This window comes from Protopterus annectens, chromosome 7.part0, assembly GCF_019279795.1.
Source record: "Protopterus annectens isolate FY-2018-M chromosome 7.part0, PAN1.0, whole genome shotgun sequence".
Taxonomy (NCBI): Eukaryota; Metazoa; Chordata; order Ceratodontiformes; family Protopteridae; genus Protopterus; species Protopterus annectens.
Window position 1 is genome coordinate 57,774,120 of NC_056739.1, and position 13,486 is coordinate 57,787,605.

The 13,486-nt window shown below is 39.8% G+C and overlaps 1 protein-coding gene across 2 annotated transcripts in view; it reads left to right on the forward strand.

Moving 5' to 3' along the window:
- GRM4 (glutamate metabotropic receptor 4) overlaps positions 1–13,486 on the forward strand; it is a 3,082,936-nt gene that overhangs the window by 1,877,200 nt on the left and 1,192,250 nt on the right. For both annotated transcript variants that reach the window (XM_044076481.1, XM_044076482.1), the window contains exon 5: positions 5,190–5,344. In XM_044076481.1, coding sequence (XP_043932416.1) covers positions 5,190–5,344 — 155 coding nt within the window. The remainder of the gene's footprint in view (positions 1–5,189; positions 5,345–13,486) is intronic.

Here is a 13,486-nt window from a genome sequence, read left to right on the forward strand (position 1 = left end):
TGACTTTCTTGATTGATATATTATATCGCTTGCTGTTTGTTTGGACTTTATTGCACCCATGCATGATTCATGTATCCTCTCAAGCATTTGTTTTCTCAATTGTTTTAAATAAACAAACTTGCTAATGAAATTTGAACAACTTCACAAATGACATTGGCCATAAAATTAAACAGTAATTTGGTTAACAGTAATATTAGCAACACAAATTACATTTTAATTATTTGAAGGCTGTTAATTAGATCAAAAGCTTGATGCAATACCCTTTTAGCATCTATTCAAGCCAAAAGGTAGTAAAACATGTCTAATAAACAATTATTTACAAAGAATAGAACAACAGCAAAAAAAAAAAATGCAAAAATATGAAATGGTAACAAAGAAAGGAGGAAATATTTAATTACAAAACAGGAGAGAGAAACAAGCAACGATTGTAAATGCATTTAATCTGAAATATGTTACTATCATAGTATGAGGACATAATATTTGAAAAATAGAAATGATTAGACAAAATCATGTAGAGTAAGTAGTTAGTATCCTTATAACAGAAGCACTTATATTTATTCAACATGTGCTCCACTGATTTTTTTCTTAAACTGTCAGAGGTCTTATAATGCAGTAATTTAGAAAGAGGACATTGTCTCCCTCTACTCTTCCCTCATTAGACCAGTCATCGAGTACAATGCCCCATTTGGCATATACCTCACTAGACACCTGCAACAACTGGAGAGGCTGAAAAAGTACCTCACAAAGAGGATCCCAGGCCGTAAACACTTGTCCTATATGGACAGACTCAGAAAACTCCAACTATTCTCTGTCTCATATCGCCTACTTAGAGGTGATCTCTGCTTAACTTACAAAGCCATGTCTGACCCAGCTCTGTTAGAAATGCTACATGTAAAGAAATCCCAATTCCTCCGCACTACATGCTCCAGAGACCTCAACCTCATTACTACAATTAACAGAACATGCTGGAGGGACAGGTTTATAACCCACAGACTCCCCATGCTGTGGAATAGACTTCCCATACATGTGAAGTAGAGCACCTTGCTGACCCTCTTCAAGAGAAATCTTGATGAATGGATGGTAAACAGAAAATTCACCCCGGGGATAACTCCAATGGCTCTACTCGACAAAGGCACTGGGAACTAAGGTCGGGTGGCACTATGCCAGGGTAATCCTATGGCTAGGCATGTAAAGGTCCAGGGTCATTAGCCTAGTACATACCTATGAACCTATAAGAGACAGTGGAAAGTTTAAAGAAAAAACGTTTTGTAGATAGCAAAAGAGAAATAAGGCCTACTAAATTTAATAAAATAAAACACAAACTGCTCCAAGCAGAAAACGACCAAAGAAAAAACATACACCAGAGCCATGGTTCACTATCCACTCCATTACTTATGCTTCCTAACCTCAGCTGTATTGCCTTCCAGGGAACAATAAACATCATGGATAGCCTCCTTTATATATCCATATACAATTAATTAGTCGAACAATTAACCAATGAAACAATAAAACAATTAGTCATGGTAACATAGCTACAATAAACTTAGAACAAGGAATTTAACATTGCCAGCTTGCATTGTGCAAAGATGTTTCTTAAAACTTTTGTTCTTCTTTTCTCACGAACACCAAAATCAAATGTATCAAAATTAGAAATGCATCCATATATATAAAAATGTATCCACATATATAAACAAACCATAAGGAATATATGTGACAGAAAAATATGAAAAAGTTTTTTGAAGAAATTACAGCGTTAGTTTTCTTTGTAAAAGGAATTAAACAAAACATTAGGTCAAAAACATCTTCTTATACATCTAAATCAAGTTCTAAATTCAGACCATCTGGCCAAAGTGTTTTATAATTGATAATATATTTGGTCTCCGCTCTTAATAATGTTTGTACATAATCGATGCCCTGTGTTAAATAGGGCTTAGCTAGCCCACTAAAAAACAAACATCTAGTTGACCCCATATGGATAGAATAAAAATGATGTACCACAGGGTTTTCAACCGTACTGTGTCTAATGTGTCCCAAATGCACCATGATTCTTTTTTTGACCAACCTCTTGTCCTATACACCACATGGCATAACAATGAGTGGGTCTCATACTGCATAGTGACCTAATTATGACTTATGAATGGAGCACAGGAATGCCATCTACTTTATTGCTGGGCATGTTTTACTTTCAACAGAGGTGAAATATATCAGGTTATCACTGTTTTACTTTGCACAGTTCTTAGCTGTGTTATGTGAAAAAAAAAAGAAAAATGCTAAATGCCCCAAATGAATTAGTAGGCTACTATGTATATTTTGTAGCATTTCTGTGTGTGTGTGTGTGTGTGTGTGTGTGTGTGTGTTTGTATATATATATATATATATATATATATATATATATATATATATATATATATATATATATATATATATATATATATATATGTGTGTGTGTGTGTGTGTGTGTGTGTGTATGTGTGTGTATATTTTTTTTTTTTCAAGAAACTGCAATACTATAGCCAAAATATCTGTGTGAGACAATAGAACTAATATTTTACAATCAGCGTACATCAGTATGACAATGAAGGCACAGCACGCCCTTTGCAATTCTTGGAGTATTGTTACTCCAGTCTGATGTGATAATGGAGGTACAGCATGCCCTTTGCAGAGCTTGGAGTATTGTTACTCCATTCTGATGTGATAATGAAGGTATAACACACCCTTTGCAGTGCTTGGATTATTGTTACTCCAGTCTGATGTGATAATGAAGGCACAGCACGCCCTTTGCAATTCTTGGAGTATTGTTACTCCAGTCTGATGTGATAATGGAGGTACAGCATGCCCTTTGCAGAGCTTGGAGTATTGTTACTCCATTCTGATGTGATAATGAAGGTATAACACACCCTTTGCAGTGCTTGGAGTATCGTTACTCCCGTCTGATGTGATAATGAAGGTACAGCACACCCTTTGCAGGGCTTGGAGTATTGTTACTCCAGTCTGATGTGATAATGAAGGTACAGCACGCTCTTTGCAGTGCTTGGAGTATCGTTACTCCCGTCTGATGTGATAATGAAGGTACAGCACACCCTTTGCAGGGCTTGGAGTATTGTTACTCCAGTCTGATGTGATAATGAAGGTACAGCACGCTCTTTGCAGTGCTTGGAGTATCGTTACTCCAGACTGATGTGCTAATGGAGGTACAGCACGTCCTTTGCAGAGCTTGGAGTATTGTTACTCCATTCTGATGTGATAATGGAGGTACAACACACCATTTGCAGTGCTTGGATTATTGTTACTCCAGTCTGATGTGATAATGAAGGTACAGCATGCCCTTTGCAGTGCTTGAAGTATTGTTATTCCAGTCTGATGTCATGACTCAGCATGCCCTTTGCAGTGGTTGGAGTATTGTTACTCCAGTCTGATGTCAGCACCCCATAAGAAATATCCTGGTTTGGCCTCTCATTTTCTACAGATGTGTGTTAGACCTCTCTGAAGCTCACTTTTTTTGGACCTACCTGTATCCAGGTGTTTCCAGACTACTCTGTTTAGTGGGGGGTGTGACATGAGAGACAATACATCTTTCTCTAAGGTATCATTTTGTTTTACTTTTACTCCTCCATCTTCCTGTAACCATCAAGACAGCATCACTTGTTCATTGTTTCTTCCTTATGTAAGCACATACATACTCAGAGAGATGGAGGTGAGAGCTGGAGATAACAGCCATCATCTAGTGGGGGTTCAAAGGTTTTGTGTTCTCTTAAACGGCCATCTGTGACAGCTAACAGGAGCACCTGGAGTGTGTGCATGCTTACACACACACACACACACACACACACACACACACACACACACACACACACACACACACACACACACACACACACCAGTTTTAGCACTCACTTCCCATGTGCACACATAGCCAAATCCACCAGATTTGCTAGATGAACCTAAGTTACCAACATTGTAGAGAGTACTCAAGTTGTCTGCACTACAGATCTGACTCTGCAGCTCTTAACTTCAAATACTAAAACCGCATGTATGGTAGTATGAATCCAGGCAGATGTTCAGTCTGTTGTGTAAGGCTTCAGTCTCTATTTATTTTTATTTCCAAGTCCTCGCTATGGTATCATTGCATGGATGAAAGCAATGAACTTTGGTATTTGCTCAGATTTATTTTGCCTCTTTACCACAGTAATTCTATGATGCATTTGTGCTGTCATTCTAATGCAAATTCTGCACATTATAAGAATCTGACATAGCAGAGGGATTGTGCTCCCAGGCCTAACAGTGAAGTTGCATCACTATTCTGTGTTGCTTTTTAAGGACTGTAGCTTAGCATTTATCTGAAACAAACCTGAATGCAGTACTCACTGACGCTTGACATTGTATGGCAATAAAAGGTACACCAAAAAACCTGCGAATAATGAAAGCGATTGATTTTGTCCTTGACAAAAAGTTTCTTCTTGTTATTATTCCAAATGCAGAAGTGAGAAAAAAGTAATCTACAAGTTAAATGATAAGCATCTAAAATATTACAAAGAATACAGGTGAGCATTTTGAATAGTATTAACTCAGTTCTGATTGGAGCAAACAGTGTTTTTGTACATGGTCTTTCCATTGTAGAGCCAACCGAGTTATTATAGCTGTTTTAGACTAACTTATACATCATGTTAGCTCTTTTCTTTGCATTGGTTACTGTCCTAAATATAATAGTCCACATATAAATTCAGTTTTAAAAGCCAAGTGAAAAAATAATTTGTTTCTCAAATAGACAGTTATCACTAAACGGATCCTCCTCGGTCCAAATGCTAGAGATGGTATGTCATTCCTGGTTGGTTTAATGTCTCAGAAATCACAAACAGGGGTAGATTAAGAACGATGCATCATTGTCTTTGTTATGTGAGACAATACTTGTTTAGACCACGGTGCATACTCATCACTTACATGTTAACGTCTGGTCACAAATCTGCTCTGTGTAGACTAATAAAGCCATTATTACGCACATGCATGTAGATTCGTTACACAAATTCAGCATTCCATCGCTACAGTTGTCTCTCATTTAGATGCTGCAGTTTTACAGTTGCATTACTGCAGGCTTACCCTGTTTTACTAGTACTGTTAGTTATTTATATTTGTGAGAATAATCCCCGTAAGACTTGAGCAATGCTGATCTCTGTTTCCTTTCTATTTTTCAGGCATGTACTTGAGGCTGCAAAGAAAGCTAATCAAACAGGTCACTTTACATGGGTGGGGTCTGACAGCTGGGGAGCAAAAATCACACCAGTGCTTCACCAAGAAGAGACTGCAGAGGGCGCAGTGACAATTCTCCCAAACAGGACAGCTGTACCTGGTAAGGAGTTCTTGGCTTCCACATTATGCTATTTTATACTGCACAATATCAGATTGCATTGCTACAATTTCAAGCATTAAGGCTTCTATAATGGGTTATTTCACTTGCACAGCTTAGCATAAGAATGTATTTATTTTTTCCAGAACACATTCTTTTTATCTGCAGCTTCCACTGATAATAGTAGCGGTAAAAATGTGAGAAAACAAACTTCAAGCTGGCTGCCAACAGGCTCTTAACCATTCAGTATACAATCTACTGAACAGATTTCTAAGACAAGCATTCTTTTCATTTTGTTTGCCCATTGTTGATGAATGTTTCACCAAAACATCAGGGTATTTTTCTGTTAACTGACTTATATGCAATGAATCATACCAATGAATCAGCAAGAAAGAAGATGCCAGTGGTCTACAAGGTTACTGGTCTTAGTATACATAATGTTTTGTGTTTGTGTTTGCAAACAAAATTCCAAGACAGCACTTGTCATACTTCGCATCATCCTCATCATCAGTAATCCCTTTTCTCCCACTTTTATATGACGTCAGGATTGCATCAGCTGTCACCACTTATCTCTGCTCATGTATCAAACCACAGTTCTCTATTCTGCTTGTCCTTCTCTGTAATTGAAGCTACATTGGCTTTGCTGTAATGTCCTTATTTCATGGCCTGTCCCATCATGTATGTCCTATTACTCACTGCTGGAACCTCAACTCCATCACCTGAGCTTTTTTTTTATTTGTATCCTGCCGCTTGGTCATACATGATGATTACAAACCAAGGTCCTATTTTAATTCCATCTTTCTAAGACTGTACTTTTCAGATTTAAAAAGTCTGGCATAAGGCTGTATGATCTTTTTATTAAAACCCAGACTATTGAAACTGACTTTGATGTTAAGTATTAAGTGAAAGCTGGAAAACAGAGTACCCAGAATATCCCACCTATCACAAATGGCAGCCAAAGTGTCGGCAGACCAGGTATACATAAGCTTTTAACTAAATCCGCCAACTCTGCGGTCAAGGCATATTGTAACATCAGGTGGTGTTGCACCCTCTCTTTCTGTTGAGAAATCTGTGATCTTTGGAGCTTTTGCTAAAGTAACGCAATCCCAACCAGTTTCCTAGAAATGAGTGCGGACACACCACAGTACTACATTGTACAGCCAAGGAGTTAGATCCACATATTTAACTTGCTAATGTAGTAATTCGACAACTTCTAATGTTCATAAACAGACAAAGTCAACAAAATTCAGCTTTTTTCCATTTTTAAGACGCTAGAATGGTCTGCTAACAGTCATGTTTTGAATGAATCAGCGTGTTCATATGGAAGTCCAGCAACATTCAGATCTTGTTTAATATAGGAAACAATGTATAGGAAGATGAAAAGTCAATTAGTTGGCGATTTTAGGTGAATAAGATAGGCTGCTGCATGAAAAGACACTATCTGTTGCATAAGAGCAGTGTTATACAAATGGAGGATTAGGCAGAAGTTTCCTTACTAAAGGCTCCTTGGTGTTGTATAACCAAATATGTTTAACATTAAATTAATCACCCCTTAGGCACTGTAGATCAAAATTATTACTTCCTAAAAGTAGCTATGAATGCTGGCTTTGCACTAGCAGCTTTTTAAAGTACAGCAGGTATGCACACCTAAAGCATTTGTTATTGTGGTGGTCCTTTAGGTGGCTGAAAACTGACTTAGGGCTGGACTCAGAAAACTTTGCCGCATTGTACTAAGTGAATTTTCATGATGAGCAGCCGTGAGCAGGCGACGTGGACGTGTTCTTCAGGAAACTAGCTGCATGATGTGGGCACCCCGAGAAGCTTGACCAGTCATGGTATATGCTAATGACCATATAATGAGGCACCGTGTTATAATAATGAGGCAAAACAAAACGACAGAGTGATTCATAAATGTATAAATGCAATGCAACTGAGCTGCACCTGCTGCGTATTTGAACTTGGTCAAATGTTCACGTTCAGACTGAGTAAATTGTAAAGTAATGTTAGTTTTTACTGCCGCTTAGTAAATGTGCAGCTGCAAGAGAATCTTATTTCTGTTGCTATGCATGATGCTGCTTAACATCACCCCAAGTAGTGCAGGATCATCTAACAGTTTCATGGACTTCTGACACTTACATTGTGGACAGGTACTTTGCTGACAGAGAAACCATTTAAGCAATTTTACAGATGTGTCAGCCTCATCTGTGGTTCCACGGGAGTAGATAAATGCCTATCCCAGTGGATATTAACATTTCAGTGAATTCATGAAGAACACAGTGGGGGGTATCACAGTTATCTGTCAGGAGAATACTCCACCAGTTTCTCAATGTATGCTTCAGTATATGGGGGAGCATATGTGGCTCCCACATATCCCAGAGGAGAAAGCTAGCTCATTTCCCTGAGGTACTGGGGGCCACAGAATGTGCCCACACTGAATAAAGGCCCCACCTACTGAATGGGGAAGGAGGCATGTGCACCACAAAGGGGATCACTCCATCAACTCCAGGTGGTCAGGAATGCAGAGGTATGCAATATGTGTGCAGGCTCCCCAGGCAGTTAACACAACTTCCACATATGGCACACATGTAACCTGTAGCAACAGCTTGCGAGGGATGACTTTCCACACGGGCATATTATTGGTGGTGCTGAATTTGCCCTAGAACCAAGGTTTATGACACTCATAAGAAATCCACAAAGTCCAACAGACCATGAATACAACCATGTATAATTGAAAGCAGGAAATATTATTAAACATGCTTAGGCTGCTGGAAGCATGCTTTCACTGGTTGGATTCATCTGATAGTGTCCTGCATGATGACCCTGCTGCTATGGACAAAATTCATTTCCATGTGTACATATTATATTTAGAAAGTGGTGACAGCAAGATGGCTTGTTGCAGGATCAGCAGTTCTTAGCAGAACAGGCAGCAGAGTCTGAGTCAGAAGGGGGGGTCAGAAGAGTTGTCAACAGCAGGGGATAATCATGCCTGATGGAGGTGGTCACAGTATGTCGTAGCACTAGCAAAGAGGCAGTGACATGCACATAGATTTACAGCACAGTATACAAGAGGTAAGGAGATACACCACAGCAAAAATGATACAATTCAACCCATGCATAGTCTGGCCTACACTGTGCACCAATCATAGACAAACCAGGTAACAATGTACAAATGGTAGAATACAGATCATCATTTTCCCAGGTGGAAAATAGAGCACATGAGTGCATGTTGTTCATAAAGAAATGTGTGAGTGCTGAGAAGTATGAAAAATGTTTTATGTGAAATGCCAGTATTGGTTTGGGGAGGGCTCTTTAATGTTGAGAAGGGAGAGTGTCATTGGAGGTGCCTGATGTGCTGAGGTCTGTGGTGGTGTGAATGTAGGTTTGCAAGGACACAGACTCAGCAATATTTGCAACCCGGCTTTTCTACTGAACATGTCCAGGGCATGTCTGGTGGAATGTTCAGTATCACATTTGGACCCTTCCCATGACAGATGGCTCTACCAGGAGTTTCATAAGAAGTGCCATGACCTGGCTAGATGGTGGTGTGCTGTGTGACCTGCTACAACATCTGTTAGGAGACCTGTCAGCATGAAAACAGATGATGACCCTGGGGATTACATCTCATGAGTGTAGACACCTGTACAATAGGTGTTGCTGTGGAAATGCTAGCATTGTGGGAGGGACATTTTGGTCATCCATGACCATGTTGGCTAACATCTGTAGATGTAGCAGATGTCTCACTCCATGGATAGCCCATTACCTCTGGCAGGTGAGCCAGAGATAACATTGCACATTCCAGTGTGTGATTCAGGCTGTACAAGAAGTCATATATACTGGACATGCACTCCCATAGGTCATCATGCATGCACAGGATCACCATCAGTATGTCCATACCTGTGGTGATATTAGGCTGTATCTCCATAATGTCACTGCACATAAATTGGGTTGTGGCCACTGGCACACCAACCTCAGAGGGAAGGTGGTAACCATGACTCAGCTGAGCACCATTACCAACCCCCATAGGGTGGACCTCTCTTCTCATGGTGCTAGGGGCAGATTCAGACATCTGTCTACTGAGGGCCACCACTCTTCTCTGACTAGTACCACCCCCATCAACATATCCTATCTGTAATATCTGAGTAGCTGGCATTTTTGCAGACAAAGACACTGTGTCCATAGTTTGGGTTGGGGATGCTGTAGTCCCATTCCCTGTACCCCCTGCCTGTGCCAGCTCATTCCCACCATCATTATCAGAGGCTACAAGTCTTCCAGTATCGGCCAGGGTCAGGTTTTGCAATGCTGATAATGTACAGTCATTGTTATCTACTATGCATATTGGCCTTAGCTGCCATCCATCACACAAATGAGGTGAGCACCGTTGCTTGGCAGTGTGCAGATACAAAAGAGGGTAATGCTTGCACCGTAAGTGCGAATAAAAGAGGGTAATGCTTGCACCGTAAGTGCGAATAAAAGAGGGTAATGCTTGCACCGTAAGTGCGAATAAAAGAGGGTAATGCTTGCACCTTAAGTGCGAATATGTCCATAGTTCAGCCTGTGAATGGGGAGCTTTTTAGGATGCAAATGAAGAGGGTGGGGGCTTCAGTACCTCTCAGGATTGGCTGCGTTGTGTAACTTTTATGCCTCCAGTCTTAATATACCTATTGAATGCTTAATTGACATCTTCGGTTTGACTGCTTCTATGGCTCAGCTTGTAAATAAAGTGCTTTACAGAGTGTGACTGAAGAGGGTTGAGGCTTCAGTATCCCTCAGGGTTGAATGCATTTTGTGATACGTATGCTTCCAATCTGCAAATGTGCGTTGAAGAGTGTAAATGTAGAGGGCTTAGGGTTCACTGAACCTCAGAACTGTATGGGTGACATTTTCATAGCATTTGCATTATTGTACAGGTACAGTGATCAGACTCTGCTGATGTCATAACTGCCTCTGGTCGATACAGTACAGTTATGTAAGTATATCTACCATAACAGTAGATGTCATGATAGATCACTTTGCACTGACCTAAGCTGCATGGGTCATATCCTGTCTAGAATATAACCACCAACCTGATTTCAAAGCTTCAGTGTACCCCAACTGCTGAGTGGCCTTAGTGGCTCAAGCAGAGGTATATAAAATCAGCAGTTAGGTTGCTGAAAGCTTCAGAACTGAAAAGTAGATGCTAGGAAAGCAAAAAAGTAACACAAGTAATAATATACGGAGGGTGGGGACAGCTACTGGAACAATGATCTATTATAACTTCTGTTGTTATGCTAAGTTTACTTACACAATATTTACTTGCACAATTGTAAAATGTTCAACACTAGATCACTGTTGCAGTGTTCCAAGCTGTATGGGTAGATTACCAGATTTTAAGATTACATAGGGCAGAGAAAAGACTCTAGGAGACCCTGGAGAATGATCCTAGCAAAGCAAGTTTTGAAGTTGGAAAAGGAATCCAATTTATACTACTTTGTGAGAGTGTGCATAGAAGATAAAGTTGCTGCCTCTAGAATACTTTGTGTTCATCCTTTTCCAAAATGACATAGAATACGTCAAGCCCCAGGTAAAGTGAGCCCTGACTCTGAGCTGCCTGTGGACATTTAGAATATGTTAGATTCTTCTTCCCTCAACCATTGGTTCTGGGAGGAATACAGGAAGATTAATAGAGTGGCTCAAAGTAAACTCTGAAACCACTTTAGTTAAAACAGAAGGATTTGCTCTTGAATAAACCCTGTCCTTGAGTAAAATGAGATAGGGTTGAAGAATAAGGGCTGTAACTCAGATAGTCTTCTTAGAGGGGTTACAACAGTGGGTTGCAGATTCCAAGACAAGAAGCTGGATTCAGCTTGATGAGCTTGCAAAAATGGAGGAAGTTGTAGTTTTTCTTGCAAGTTAAGATCCGAAGCCAGATGCACATGTTTTCTAGCTGGAAGGATATGCAAAACCCATTTCAAAAGCTGCTTGATTTGAGGATAGGTAGAAGGGGGGGTGCTCTGACAGTAAACAAGTGGAAGAATGAATCTTGACAGATGAGTAAGAAAGGCCAGAGGATATTAACTCACACAAATAATCTAAAGCTAGAGGCATCCAAGTCTTAAAAGTGTCCGGGTTCTTAGAATGGTGCTAAGTAGAAAATATTTTCTACTTACACATGTATCATTTTCTATTAGCAGATTTTGTTTAACCTCCTTTAGTACCTGCTGCACATTCTCAGAAAAATGGTGTCTAAAGGGCATCACAACTCTATCTTCCATGCAGCCAATTAGGGTTTCCAGTTTCCAGGTTGGGGTGTATCAAACAACTGATGTCTTGTGTGAGTAAATCCAGTCTGTGGGGAAGCCTGTGATAATTGCCTTTGGCCAGTTTCAAAATAAGGAAGAGTCACTGTTGCCTGGGCCTAGATGGAGTCACCACCACTAATTTGGGAGTTATTCAGGATGTTTAGAAGAACCTTGGATATCAGTAGAAAGGACAGAGAAGCAAACAGGAACTTTCCTGTACATAGGAAGGAGAAAGTATTTGTCTTTCAAGACTGCTTACAAGGATATTGGGAACAGATGTTCCCACAGTCAGATCAATTCCTGGAAAAACACCAGATGCAGTTTCCATTTGTGAGGGTCTGAACTGGTCCTGTTCACCTTATATGCTACAATGTTTTGCTTTCTATGATATATGCAAGAAGCCAGAAAAGTCAAAATTAGCTGAATTGCTACATCCTGGAATCATACCACCCAACTGTACCAAATTACTCTTTACCGAGTTTTGGGTTCCAAATGTTGGGGTGCCACAATTCCCGAGTGGCACCCCTTCATTTCCGATTTTTTTCCAGCTTTTGTTTTGAAATTTTTTTTGTGCTTTTGAGCTGATGTCAGCTCCATCAGTCTGTTGGAATTGAGCTCAAGGGCTCACAGCCACACATTTCCAGCTGTTTGAATGCAAGCACAAGGAAACAACTGCTGATGCGTGAGAACAAAGTTAGAGACTGCAAGGATCTTTCTGCAAGTCAAGTTTCTGCATGCAATGGAAATGAGAGAGTTAGGGACTTTATTTCTGCAATGAGAATGGAGTTCGGGACTGTAGCAGCATCTGCAACAAGAACGGAGTTAGGAACTGTAGCAGAAATTAGAACAGAGTTTATTTCTGCAAGGAGAATGGACTTGACTTTTAAAGGTACGTGTGTGTGTGTGTGTGTGTGTGTGTGTGTGTGTGTGTGCGTGTGTGCGTGTGTGTGTGTGTGTGTGTGTGTGTGTGTGTGTGTGAGAAAATGCCCCCAACTGCATACACTGGCTGGCTAGAGGTACTCAAGCTCAAACCATGTTCCTTGGGTACAGGTAAAAAGAGCCTAAAGTCCCTCGCCACCACTACTTGTGAGTTTATGCCTCATATTTTTGTTCTGTTCCTCATTAAAAAAATTACTGAAGGATTGAATTCACTAAATACTGACAGGCATTTGAATTTCAGACTTCATATTCTGCAGAAAATAAATGGTAACACACAACCTTTTATTCTAGCAATTTTCTAAGTTTATAAAATCAGTATTTGAAATCTGTCCCCATTTTGGGGCTGTATTCCCCCATTATTGGCTTTTCCAGGTTTTTTGTGCTAAGATGTTGAGAACTATGGTGAGAAGTGAGAACTGAAATCTGTATTCCCCCATTATTGGTTTTGTCCAGGTTTTTTGTGCTAAGAGGTTGAGAGCTATGGTGAGAAGTGAGAACTGAATTCACTAAATGATAGCCATTTAAGTTTCGGTCTTCCTGTCTTTCAGGAGACTGCTTATTTTGCTTAGTGGTGTGTTGCTCTGACTGTAGTGCACAGGGTCCTGGGTTCAAGACTTGGCAGTGAAATGCATGGTGATAACACAACATCTTATTCAAGCAACTTTTCAAATTTATACAAGCAATGTTTAAAATGTGTCCCCGGTTTTGGTCTTTTGTCCCCCCCAAAATAAAAAAAACTGAAATTGAAAATACGTGCGAGAAGCTGTGCAAGATGCCTATGGCATACTATATATATATATATATATATATATATATATATATATATATATATATATATATATATACACACACACACACACACACACACACACACACACACACATATATATATATATATATGTGTGTGTGTGTGTGTTAGTGTATATAT